Genomic DNA, 13545 nt, shown 5'->3' on the forward strand with positions numbered 1-13545 from the left:
GTAGTATCCACAGCTTGAGCTATATACTGACCCCTAATACAAGTTGTGGGTAAAGGTGGACAGAGCAGAATGGCATTAAAAAATTGCTTGTACACCTAGCAGAGGTGTACAAGGTTGTGAGATGCTTACACGTTAGCAGGGTTAGAAGTAACTGAAGAACATCAGAAAAAGTGAAGTTACTCTTTTAAAACATATTTAAGTGCCGAGTTTTTCTTTTGTGTTGTTTTTTGCTTTTGTGAAAACACCATTTTGAGGTAAATGTTTTAAAAGCTGAGCTTTTACAGAAAATTAATATATCGTTGTCTTTTCTTTGGACTGTTTTTGAATGCCTATACCAGAATTACTGTATTTTTGAGCTGCTTTGATTCTTCTTAAGCTTTTGAGCATCTAATTAGGTTTTCAGGTTGAGATAGACACCAATCTTAATTCTACTAAGATGGAGTTCTGAATTTCTGTAGGAGCAGACTTGTAAGGAATTTTTCTGCCAAAAATGTAGGCATCTCCAGATTCAGATTTCAGAGGATCATGCAGAGAATCTCAGGCTTTCTCTCTTGAGCTTCATCCTAGAGAGGTTTTAAGTGAAGAAATCGTTTGGTAGTTCTGAGTTCGTGTGAACAGAGATGGGTATTATCAAACAGTTATATAGCAATTTCTTGCATTTAATGATTCTTCTGGAGAAGACGGTAGTATAACACCGTGTGAGCCTTATCTAGGATAAATACTGTCATGACTTACTTTTTGAAGCAGTGCATGAGATTTTCTTAAAAGTACTTGGATTTTTTTGTTAAAGGAAGATAAATAGCTCACAACTGAAGAGAATGTAATATATTTCCATTAGGACTTCTAACAGTGGATCCAAACAAAAGAATTAAAATGTCCAGCCTGAGATACAATGAATGGCTTCAGGATGGCAGCCAGCTGTCGTCCAACCCTCTAATGACTCCTGATAACTTAGGCTCTTCAGGAGCTGCTGTACATACGTATGTTAAAGCCACTTTTCATGTAAGTTCTAAGAAATCTTATATTGTGCTAAATTTTGTAATATTTTTGTCTAGATTTCTGTATGTTTTCTGTTAATTAAAAATATATATTTATCCTTATAATTCAGTGATTGCTTATAACTGCTATTTTTTTTCTTTCATACCTATGATTGAGTACAGTGAAAACATGAATGATGAGGCAAGAATAAATTTCTTGAAGACACTTATGCTGCTGGGTTTTGGGGACTGAGAGACAGCTGTTTCTGAAGCAGCTATTATAAATGTTCTGTTTCTTAAAGATATCTATTAAAAAGTCTTCAAACTTTTACCAAAAAAAAGAGAAAATTTCTATTTAACTTCAGTAACTTTGTAACCATAAGGACAAAAAGTCAAAAGTGAGGTAAAATTTCTGGAGCATATCCAGTTCATTTTTTTAATATCATGGATACTTTTTTAATGGATTTGCTTATCTAGCATTTTATATTTACTAAAAACATTTGAACTGCAACTGTATTATACAAGCATAGTGTTGACTCTTATTCCTTTTACAGAGAATAAACTGAAATTGAGCAGATTTATCCAGAAATACTTGCAGATGCTTATTATCAGGAAGAGAAGAAAAAAGGAATTGTTATTTGGAGAGTTCCCAATAATGCAATTTAATTTGGGCTGAAAGAAAAACTGTAATTTAACTAAGTGTAGTTTCTGAAAGTGTAGTCTTAAATAGGTTTAAGGCTGAATAACAAATACTTCTAAATTAAAAAGAACAAGGAGGGAAAGATGCCAATTAATAATGTTATGTATTGGCTCTTAAATACATATAAAGGCTAGTAAAGTTCTTGTTACAGCTACAATAAGAATTAGTGGTGATCTGTCAAGAGATGACATCTTATGACTTGTCATAGAACATTTATAATAAGCTTCGAGCAATAAAATGTCTTAAACCTCTTGAAAAGCTTAGAATTACCTTTTATTTTTAAACAGGCCTTTAACAAGTACAAAAGGGAAGGATTTTGTCTCCAGAATGTTGACAAGGCACCTCTTGCAAAGAGAAGGAAAATGAAAAAAACAAGTACAAGCACAGAGACACGTAGCAGCTCCAGTGAAAGTTCACATTCTTCTTCCTCTCATTCTCATGGTAAAACCACACCTACAAAGACACTGCAACCAACAAACCCTACAGACAGCAATAACCCAGAAACCATCTTCCAGTTCTCTGACTGAAAAGCAGAGAATATTCTGTCTTGAAGATTTAAGTGGTTATAAACTTGGTAGTACCTATATTGTCTTCTCCCACCCTTTCTCCCTGTGGCTTACAGGCTACAGGAGTATGTCTGTTGCTTTAAAAATATATTTCAATCATACCTTTTTGGCTTTGTATTTCAATACATTTCTTTTTAGCATTAAGTTTGATATCACTGGATATGGTATAATACTATTATACAACCAACATTGTATTCTCTTAGGGCTAAATTAGTAGTGTGCAGTCAAACTCGAGGTAAGGAGCTATGCTGCTCGTGGTACAGCTTGGAGGAAGACTATATCTCAGTGTCAGAATCCTCCTCCTGGTTTCTTCTCCACTGTACAAAGAAAGGAAGGCTCTGTAACACGTATAGAACTCTTGGATCTTCTGCTTTTACCCAGCTATGTGAAGAATGTAATAGAATTTGATTCTTCATGCATGTAAGGAATCATTGGTACAATGCACCAAAGCAGTACAGTACTTTAAGGCCTTTTAAATTTGTGGTTACATTCTATCCCATTTATTTGAATGTTAAGAGGAAAATGAATTGTTATGGAACTTTTATGTTGTTTTAAAAAGTAACTCCGTATATAACTTGTGCTAAACAACTGGGAATATAAGTCTTAGATATTTTTTTATTTATTTAATTTTTTAAAAAAGTCTAGGGTAAAAGATGTCTGATAAGGTGAGGTGTCTAGTACTGTGATACAATAATTTTTATTTCTACTTTTTGAAGTTATCAACTTTTAAAATGTTTGACAGATTCTAAAATATAATGCTGTAAGAGAAAGCAAAATTTCATATTGAATACTTTGGGAAATGATCACATGTTAAAATATCTATCTCAAGAATGAATTATAATTTTTATTTTCTTTTTATATTTACACAATAACTTTAAAATACTAAGGTTTTTTTTAAAGATGCAAAAAAAATCCAGTTTCAACATTTGTTATTGTAGGGTCCATACAAAATGTATACCAAGTTATTTGAATTTTGCATTGTGCAAATATGGCAGTTTAATAGTAACTGTAAAATATTAGAATATATATTTTCTTTTTTTGCACTTTATAACATCAAAAGGAGATGTTTTATAATAAAGTGCACTCAGATCTCTCTTCTTACAAGGTGCTGAGCACTGTTTTACTGGGTTGAATGACCTGAAATCCACAGTATTGGTGGTTGTGGTCATTGTGAAGGAGAATTCTGTACTTTGCAGGAGTGAATCCCTGTGTATTACCCACTGTTTTCATTCCTTACTTTAAATTGCAAAGCTCTTTCTATCTTGCTTTTACATTGTATATAGCAAATACTAGCCCTGGGCACCTTGTGTAGTGTAGATGTTAACAACTTATGCACTGGGAATACTAAAGGGAAATTATATTGAACACTGTGCTTCACAACTTGTTCACTGTGGTGTTCCACAGTGAAGTATTTCCTACTGTGATAGTATAGTATGTACATAACTGTTTGGAATCATAAATGTGACTTACAGAAACATCAGCATAAACTTTTAAATCAGCATATTTTATAAATTTATTGAGAGCTCTTTTATTGCTCGTATTCTCAACAACTAGGGATAACTTAAGTGCTAAAGATGACTCCAGTTTTGCAAATGCTTACATATGCAAGTTTCTACTGAAGTCAGAGAGACTCCTTGTGTAAAGGTAATCCTATGCCTAAATTTGTGTGATGGAAGACTAATTGACTAGGGATTTTGTTAACAGCTTGCTCTATCTTAAAGTAACCTTAATCTAAACCCTATGCAAAAAAGGTTATAAGAATTGTTTATATCAATGGTTTTATTTATAGAATTATATCAGATATCAGTATTGACAAATACAATACATCCATGTTTACAGGGATTGTGTGTATCAAACCAAGGCTTTGAAGCCCAACATGTTTGTTCTGTGTTTCTTTAATATTAATAATGGCATTCTGAGGTTTTGGAATTGCTCATGTGAAATAGTTTACTACTTTCTTGATGTGAATGTCAACAGTAATTACAGCATTAATTTCAGGTTGATGTGAATATTGAGATTTGCACTGTTTATGTAGAAGTAGTATATTTAAAGATCAGTATATGTGCTAATAACACAACCAATTTTAAGTGGCCGATGTTAAAATATTGAAAAATAATTGTCAATGTAATATATTCAGGTTTGCTTTCTGAATGCTCTCTTTGGAAGTAATCTCAATAGTGAACATGGCTCATTTGTAAAAGAATACTTTCCCTCTCCCCAATAAACTTGCTGTAAATACAACAAACAATCCACCATTAATACTTGTTATGCATACAAGTAAATTGAGAGATTAGAGAACAGGTTGCTTTTAAAGTTTGAACTTTGAGGAGTTCGTGGAATTTGTTGTGTTCGGAGTAAGGACAACAAAAAAGGAACTTTCAATTTGATTTAGTTTAAGTGTAAGAAACCTTTGGATAGTAGGTGGATTTGGAATGTTATGACTCAGCTGAAATAACTTCTTAAAGTTAGGAACATAGTACAATTGTTTCCCTGTGGGGAAATTTAATTTTTTTTCTTGACAAACTGAAGAAGCAAGCAAAAAGAATGCTTGCACAAGATACTAAATGCTAGAGATAATGGCTGTGTTGTCAGAGGTTTTTTTTCACACAGGTTTTGAGAGACTGTTGTGAGACTAAAATTATTAGAATACATCACTTGTATCAAAGACATCTTTTATAGATGAATATTTCTGTGTCCTCCTTGTACTCTGACAGTACTTACTATATAAAAATTTAAAAACAGAATAATTCTTTTTGGCAAGGGTAAGTACATTTAGGTGTCGCATTTGCTTTGAACCAGTTACCTGGGGTAGCTGAAGTGTTTATCACCTCTGACTTTCTGCTGCCTCCAGGTAACAGAGCTCTTGAGAAGTGGTGTTTGACACTAACCTGTCTGAATTTTTAGATCAGCATCTTTACATAGACTGCTGATCACCATTTACATGGATAAAACTGAGTTGCAGACTAGGCAGCTCAAGAGCGGGTTCACTTTTTGCTCAGATGTCCCTGCAGAAGACTACTTAATCTTGGCAGAATGATCTTTTCTTAGTCTCATCTGTTGCCCAGCCTGGCACTCTGGATTGTATAAAGACCATGGGCCGCGGTTTTCATACACATACCATTAGTGAAGTGTACAAGCCAATCTTCATCAGTACTATAAAAATTTCATATTGCCTTGGTAGAGAGATGTTAGACTGTAAATTATGTTTATACTCTGATTAAGTTTCCTTCACAGTGCTGCTATGCGTAAAGCAACTTTAATGTCTAGTAATGATATCTCTCTACTGTCAGAAATGTAGTGCAGTCAGCAATATTGTGGGCAGATTTGTTTGAAAAAATCAAATTTATTATCAGTAAAGATTTAAATAACTAGTGTGGTTATTAATCTGATCTTTAAATTACTTTATATTTTGTAAAGCTATTTCTTTGTAATACTACTAGAAACACAAATGTTAGTAATTAAGAGGTAATTCTGCTAAAGGATTTAGAGGAGTGCAAAGGAAGTAATGAGTTCCTGTTCCAATGGCTTAGTGAAATTTCTACATTTTTTTATATAAGGGAAAGCAGTTGAAATATTTATTGTTTCTTAATAGAAGGATCAGTGCATTTGACATATGTGTTGTTTACTGCTATAAAAAAAATCTTTATTAAAATGCTTTATTAAACAGTTTTTGGGGGGGTAGCATAAAAATGCAGTATTGCATCAGAATGGATTGAGGCTTCAAGTTGGCATTGCTGATGTACATATTTTCTCAGCCCTTTTCGTGGTGACTTTTCTGAACAAGATAACAATACCTGCACAGCTATGTTCCCTAGCACTCATCCAGGAGCAGAATAATTCTTGGCAGAAAATATACACAGAATGATGATGTCTGTTTATTGGTTGTGATGAAGTGTCGCACAAGTGTCTTACATTTTTACTACGTGCATGTGTGTAGATACATGTTGTATTGCACATCTAGGCCTCAATTTAAAGTAATATGCCGTGTTTAAGATAACCTGAACTTAAAAACAAGTTCTCGACTCACACAGATTCAGAGTGCCAGACAAAAAGGCTACCATAGAAGAAGGAGGAGGTTTATGAGAAGTCAGAGATGAGAGCTTCTGGGAAGATGTTTTCAGGGGTAAATTTCTCCCCTTGCTATCTGCCTGTCCATGTAATATTCATTGACACTGAATTGCAAGCTTTCTTGCCAGCTACCCAACATAAACACATTTCATAACTCTGCAGGTCTGCGAGTGCGTGTGTATCTGTCTACACAATGACATTTTGGTATTCAGTTGAATTTTTTTTTGTTATTTCTCAAGTATCGTTCCATGTGTTTTTGCCAAGTTGGTGGTCTTCATTCTTTTCCTCCATATATGACTGTCTTTCTCAGCACTGATTTTTTACATTGCGGAACATGACATCGCCATCCTTCAGTCGAGATAGTTGACTGAATATTCTGGATTGAGAAAAGAGGAAATAATGTGGCTGTTTCTGCTGTAAAGAGATAAAAAGTGCTTTGATTTTTGTCTACCTGTGAGAAACACTTCTCACTTTGCTCCTTTGGCCCACAGAGCACTGGATTCTCTAAAAAATAAGAAATGCAGAGCTGTTGGCTAGTTCTTGCCAGCCATCCCGCATTTTTGTGTATCACTCGTTCAATAGATTCTGGATGTTCAGAACACCTATGTAGAAAAGAAAACTGAGGATGATTCCTGTAGTCTGCACTAATAAATAAAGTGAGGCTTTTGATTACATAGACCAGCTGGAGCAGTCTTGTTTGTTGTGCCTGGAAGCAGCAAGAACGGAGAAATGCGAGACACCTGCAATAATGTCAATTTGAAGAAAACCCATGTATTTTGACAGCCTTTGTGTTCCGTATGGTGGAAAGGGAAGTCTGCAACTGCCTGGGAATCAATGGTAAGTGTTTAGGTCAGATGAGATGGTACCGACCGGTCTGATGGCTTCCTGTCACCCACAGGACAATTCCTGATCCTTTCTTCTGGCCACATGCTCTACCCTTTTATTGGTTCTGGTGTTTGTATTGCCTCTCAGCCAACAGAGATGGGGGAAATAAAAGGGTTTTTTTAACTTAGTTAAGGCATTTTGATTAACGCTGTATTTACTGATTTCATAGTTAATCCAAAGTAAAAGTAGTAATGAAACATTGCAAAACCTGATGTGCTATAATGCTGATTTTTGAAAATGAATACTGTTTTCAGGGGTAGAAAGAAATCCATAAAATCACTTTTTAAATTTGGCAACCAATCTGGCTGTATTCACAAAATTCATGCAGAAGTCTGCTAACTTTCTTTGAAATGCCAAAACAGAGAAAAAGAGTACTCTTCTTTAATTACTTAGAAACTGCTCAAAAACCTATTGCAGATGAAACTGCTAACTGCAAACTTGCTGCATTTCTCTTAATGCAAAGATAATTTTACTTTATCAACAAATCAAGCTTCACATCTTAAGATTGGCATCTCATAGTATGATTGTGACCAAAGGTTTATTTTCATAAGGAAGAGAAAATCTAAGGATCTAGGCTAAGGCCTTGTAAATAACAAAAAGTCTTCTGCTGGGAAAGGTAATCACTATCTTTAGCTAGTTTAGTTGAAAATGTAGATATATCTTACTGATATTGGCTGGTGCAACTACATCTACCCAAGTACATTTTACATCAGTTTATGGGTGTGATTTTGCATGACACATTCAGCTATGCTAAAAAAACTTTCAAGTGTAAACTAGTCTTTGGAATTACAGCCGGGTGAGAAGAAAGGAGGGGGAAGTTGTATTTAAAGACAATGCAAAGAGGGGATGGTGCTCAAGGTTTGTCTCCAAATTGCACTGATAGAGGTAACTAGGCGATAGTATCATCATGTTGTCTGTAGAAGCTCGCTCAATAACAGTAAGTATCCTTTTTTTCCTTCAAAATCAATACACAGTGGAGAAGATAAACTAAATTAATTCACAAAAGCAGCAAGTACCTCAAAGCTTTTTTCGGCTGTCTCCTTAATGAGTTCTCATCCTTTAAATATATAGCTCAGCTACACATAACAGTTACTCCGTTGAAGCTATGCCTACTTGAGGGGACAGGATCTCGCTGTCTGCTGGTGCGTTCATTGTACAGTGATTGTACAAATTGGAACTCAAGGTGCTATATCCCTGCTGCTTTTAAGTTCAGTGTCAATACTATTTTACTTAATACGTATCGTTGTGTCAGTCTATCTTTGTGCAGCCCTGGCAGGCCACTTAGTTCAATTTTGAAGCTGTCAGATTAGAAGGAAAACTTGATCTACTTCAACACCAAAGTGAGAACAAGCCTTTAATCTTGACCTACATTTAGATTACAAAAATGAATAAAAGCTTGGCATTGGCTTTCAACCTTGAAAGTCTTATCATTAAGATGCTACTGCAGCAAATGATGCTTACAGATATCTTACCGATCTCTTTCACCTGTAGAGAAAGGAACCTGCAAAATTATTTTCTTCCAGAAAAAAAAAATCTTTTCCTAGAGTCCCAGTAGAAGAGATCATCCCTGATTTCTACTTTTACTTCTGAAGCTGTAAAGGCAAGAAATGAATTGGTGACAGATTCTGACAGCTGGTTATAAAGGAGCAGGCTGTTAATTTGCATGCTATTTCTTGTGTCAGTGTGGGCAGGGGGGAGGAAGAGGGAAAGAAAGGGGAAGAAGGAATGCTGAGCGCTTTGCCTCACAGTAACACACAGGACATTCTGGTTACACACCATTGCTTTTGAAGAAGCAATGGTCTCCATATTTAACTTAAAATCTTTAAGAAAAAAAAAATCACCTATCAGCTTTTCTTCTTGGAGGGAAGTGGTGCCATTTTCAAATGGTAAAGGACGTTGTTCTCCTTAACTCACTATATGCCAGTTATCAACAGATTACAGTGAAGTTTTCTTTTTGACAAGTTTGCACTTCTCTCAAATTCTTAGTCACATCAACAAAGTGCAAAACCTTGTGGCAGAAGCTTACCAAAAAGCAAGAAGTAATTGCAATGCTTTATTTTACCCAATATCAGGGTAGGGTTCTGATTTTGAATGTGGAAAAGCACCAGAAGAGAGGGTCATTTGTGAATACAGTGGTGGAAGAAATAGAAGAAAGCTGTTTTCTGGGAAACTGCTCAGAACTCATTGAAGACTTGCAGATCCAGATGTCAGCTGAATGCTTCTGTCTCTAGAGCTGCTAAAGCCTAACCATGCTGATCTGTGGGATGGTAAGCCCAGCCTACTGTTGGCCAGACCTGTCAGAGGCCCAGGTTTATGAAAATCTGTTTGGGGTTTCTTTCTTGGAGGTACTTCCCCTTATTTATAAGTCTTGCTAACCACCAGGCGATGAACAGCGTTTGGCAGATCAGGTTCTGTAGCTGTGTTCGAATGATTACTGTAATGAAGGTTTTGATCTTCAGTCAGCTTGTTTTCTTCTCCAGGCCATAGTGTTCAGAAATAGCAAGAGAGATTATTTTGTTGCCCTAAATTCTGTGGTTAACCACTGTAGTGGCTTCAAAGTTAATGCAAAGCAATCTGGAGAAGTACATCATGTCGTTATTAACAAGTCAACCTTGGTTTCCCTGAGGAGAGATTCTCACCAGAGCTGTGTGCAGCGGAGAGCAGCAGCATGGGTTTCCCTTGGATAGCTAGCAATCTGTGTGTCCGTTGTTCTTCCGACTCTTGAAGTCGTGCTGGGAACTCCTTCTCATGGAAGAATTAAGAAAAAAAAATAAGCTGAACATCTGAATGCTAGGCAGATGATACTTGGGTATCTGTAGGTAGGTGTTTTGTAGGTACCTATTTTGTAGGTAATAACCAAGGATGTTTATTGGCTGTTAGATTATGCACAACTTTTATGGCAGTAGGGAGAGGTATCTGAACAAGTCTCTACGACGAACTGACAGTATTTGTGCTATTACTTATGTCCAGCACGAGCTTGTTTTTGGGGAAAATGCCTATATGCTTAAGTCTTATGATATGATGCTGTGAGCATAGCCAAAGTATCTGACATTCTTCTAGTGTATATTTGGCTTAAGTAGTTATACAGGTTTTGGTTGGGATTTTAAAAATATTATTATTTATTTTTAATCCTCATATTGTATCCTTAGTTCTGTTCCTTTAATGAGCTTTCTATTTATGTTAACCCTCTTATTTTTTTTTCTCTAGTCTTTCTGCTTGTCTTGGAAGGCAATGTATGGATCTTTCTGCCCAAAAAGAAGTGTAGAGTCAAATGTCTAATATATAAAATGAATAAAACATGAAGAAGGGCTATGCAAGAAATTCTTCCCTTTATCAGAAGTCTAGAAATACCTAGCTTAAAATACACTGGGCAATCTTTCTCTTCAGGCAACTGTTACATTTGATAAATGGAATGAATAAAGTTAGAAGTACAAAAAGAATGAGTTTAAAAATACAAAAAGAATTTTTTTTTTTTAATAAGTGCAAATGAAAAGATACAAACTCAAATAGCATTTTCAAACTTGGGTCTGAACATACTCTGAACAACAGGTGTCAGATCTGTCTGGCTGATTTGCGTTTTACATTTTGAAGCAGAGTTAGGTCAGAAGCATGCAGGAGAAGTCTGCTTTGTCCTGCAGATGTGAAACTTCACATTTTCAAGAACCTGTGCTTGTACTTAGCAGGAGCACTAAGAGGCTGAAAGCTGGCAGTTATTCCTCAGAAACTTTGCTCATGAATCATCTTTGTGAAGTGAAGATAGATAAATCCCACAGAACAATAGTTCATACCTGTCCCAAACCAACTGTAGTCACAGTAACATTATTGCTTTCTACTTCAGTTTTTATCAAGCAGCTAAAAAAAAGCACATAAGTTCTGTTTTTACTTGGTTTGTGCTGATAGATAGAATGATCTCCAGGGCAGTGAAGCAGACTGGAAATGATCTGTTCTGTGGTTTCAGGCAAATGCTAGACCTTTTGGAGACTTCTTTGATCATGTTACTGTATTTTAAATAAACTGCGATTCAGTCGTAATCTTCCCTGGAGATATCGAGTTGAACTTTTCATAGAAAGGATCTATGACATAGTGGAGTACGGGAAGAGGAAAAATTTTGATTTCTGGAAAATCAAGAAGACACAAGCAGAATTTGTCTTTCTGCCAACGAGAACAAGTGTTAGGCAATAAAGTTCTGAAAGGGACAGATGAAGTAAGTTACAGCGTGTAAAGCCAACTGAACATTGCAAGAACATAAGAAATGTCCTGCTGAGCTGAAACAGTGAGGCCAGAGATGCATGCAGCACTCAAGATGCAGGTGTGCCGTGGTTTACAGAGTGGCAGTGTGATACCTGCTGCTTCCTTCTCAGTAGCCTTCCTACAGGTGTCTGGGGTTTTGTAGGCTGCCACTGCGCAATGCAGCAAGGATTTCAGGGAATTGCCTGTGATTTCCTATCTGACATCCTGTGTAGAACAGCATATCAAATGTAAATCAGCTAGTCTTCTGTAGAGCAAATAACTTGTGTTTGACCAATTCATGCTATCTGAAAAGCATCCAGTCTTGTTTTGGAGACATCAAGACCTGAAGAATCCACTGCCTCTTTGGTACTTGACCAAATAGTTAATTATCCTGATAGCTTTTAAAAAGATCTATTTTCTTATATAAATGTTTTGTCACAGATCTCTAGCTTTATGTTCTTATTTTATTTTCTCTATTAATCTATTTGTAAATGCTTTTTTCTTTCATAAAATTTAATTTTCGTAACATAAAACCAGTATTTTGTTGGTTCTGCCAATTATTGTGAGACTCTTGATTGGCCGGGTCTCTTAAGTCATATTTTCTGTGCAGAAGTAGCAGCTGGCACTCCTGCTATTTGGTCCACATTTTGCCATTTCTTAGTGCTTCTGCCCGTTTGGAGTACTGGTCTCTTGTAATTTGCCCCAGCTGATCCTAGGAAGTCTCCTTCTCCCCTCTCTGCTAAGGACCTTGCTTTTGGAACATCATAATGTAACCTCATATGCAAATTTCCAGATTTTTCTCTGAGTCACATCAGGCTAGGCAAGCTGTACCCTACCACTGTCTTCTGCCTTCCTTGGGCACACAGGCACAACCCAAGTGTCCTCTCTGATGCCTCTGGTTTTCCGTGAGCTGTTCATGGGGACATGATGAGACCGAAGGGGGTGACCCTTTGTTTTGCAACTTGTGTGTACTAATTCTGGATCTAGTGATTTTTAAGACTTCTCTCCAGTTATTAACAGTATTGAAAAAATCCGATATAAGCGCATGATTTTCATTCTTTCCAAACACAGAACAAAAAGAGTTGCTGAACACTATTTTATCACAAACATTTCTCTTACCTCTGGATAGTAATGAACTGATGAAGTCGCCAGATTTTTTTCATTATCTTTATCCTCAGGAACTCCTGGTCTCTGTGGATTCCTCTAATTTAGTTCGTTTTTCTCACCCATTTGTCGTAGTACTAACAACATACACCAATTTCTGTCCACGCTCTAAACTGTCGCCTGCCGCTGTAGGATGTGTCAGAACTTCTAGGTAGTTTTTGCCTCCCTCTGGTGGTCTGGCAATGTACTTGGCAAGTTCTTCAACTGCTAATACTGACGGGAACAAGGGAAATGTTTGAATGCAGTATGACGCTGTAGATGCTTCAAATTTAATCATCATCTTTGTCCCAGGCGCATTTAAATAGCAATGGGGAAAATATTGATGTTTATTAAGAATAAAAATGTTTTTCATTACTAATGAGCAGCTAGGAACATGGAAAAGAAAAAGTGAAAATTCAAAGCTTTTCCTCTGTTTAACTATTGAATTTATTTAAAGGAATTACATTTCTTCTTCAGTTGCTGAGTTTAACTTAACTGCTACATTCAGCTGTACCAGGAAATTCAATGTGACAAATACTTGATCTTCATTTTCCCTTAAGTGGTCACAGAAGTGCAGTTTGAAACAGCAATTACGTGAAGATAGTGTTCCTGTGTAGACAGAAACAGATCTGGGACTAAAACCCAGGTATTATTTTAGCCAATAATGTAATGAAATCAAACTATTGTACTACAGAGAGAAGAGCTGCCACTATTGCTTTTCTAGCTAAAGAGACTTTATGTAGATTTAAGAAAAGGTTCGTATTTACTAAAATCTGTTTTTCTAATGTCCTAATGTGTAGTAAGTATTTTATTTTTGCCTTTAAGAAATACTTAAAAGTGATAACATGGCTTGCTTTCTGTGCTGGATAGAAAGAAATGAACTGAAAATCAGTGGGCTAATTAGAGTGTGCTTGCATCTTTCTAAAAATACATAATTGTTATTTTTTTTAAATCCAGAATAGGATTCCATTCTGGC

General features: G+C 36.0%; 1 protein-coding gene across 3 annotated transcripts in view; it reads left to right on the top strand.

Annotated features, from left to right (window-relative positions):
- Positions 1–6987, top strand: part of RPS6KA5 (ribosomal protein S6 kinase A5) — an 82311-nt gene extending 75324 nt beyond the window's left edge. For all 3 annotated transcript variants that reach the window (XM_086748195.1, XM_086748196.1, XM_086748194.1), the window contains 2 exons: positions 839–1002; positions 1965–6987. In XM_086748195.1, coding sequence (XP_086604321.1) covers positions 839–1002; positions 1965–2204 — 404 coding nt within the window. In that variant the 3' untranslated portion in view covers positions 2205–6987. The remainder of the gene's footprint in view (positions 1–838; positions 1003–1964) is intronic.
- The last annotated feature ends 6558 nt before the right edge of the window (positions 6988–13545 follow it).

This window comes from Chlamydotis macqueenii, chromosome 5 (genome assembly GCF_036417535.1).
Source record: "Chlamydotis macqueenii isolate bChlMac1 chromosome 5, bChlMac1.mat, whole genome shotgun sequence".
Taxonomy (NCBI): Eukaryota; Metazoa; Chordata; class Aves; order Otidiformes; family Otididae; genus Chlamydotis; species Chlamydotis macqueenii.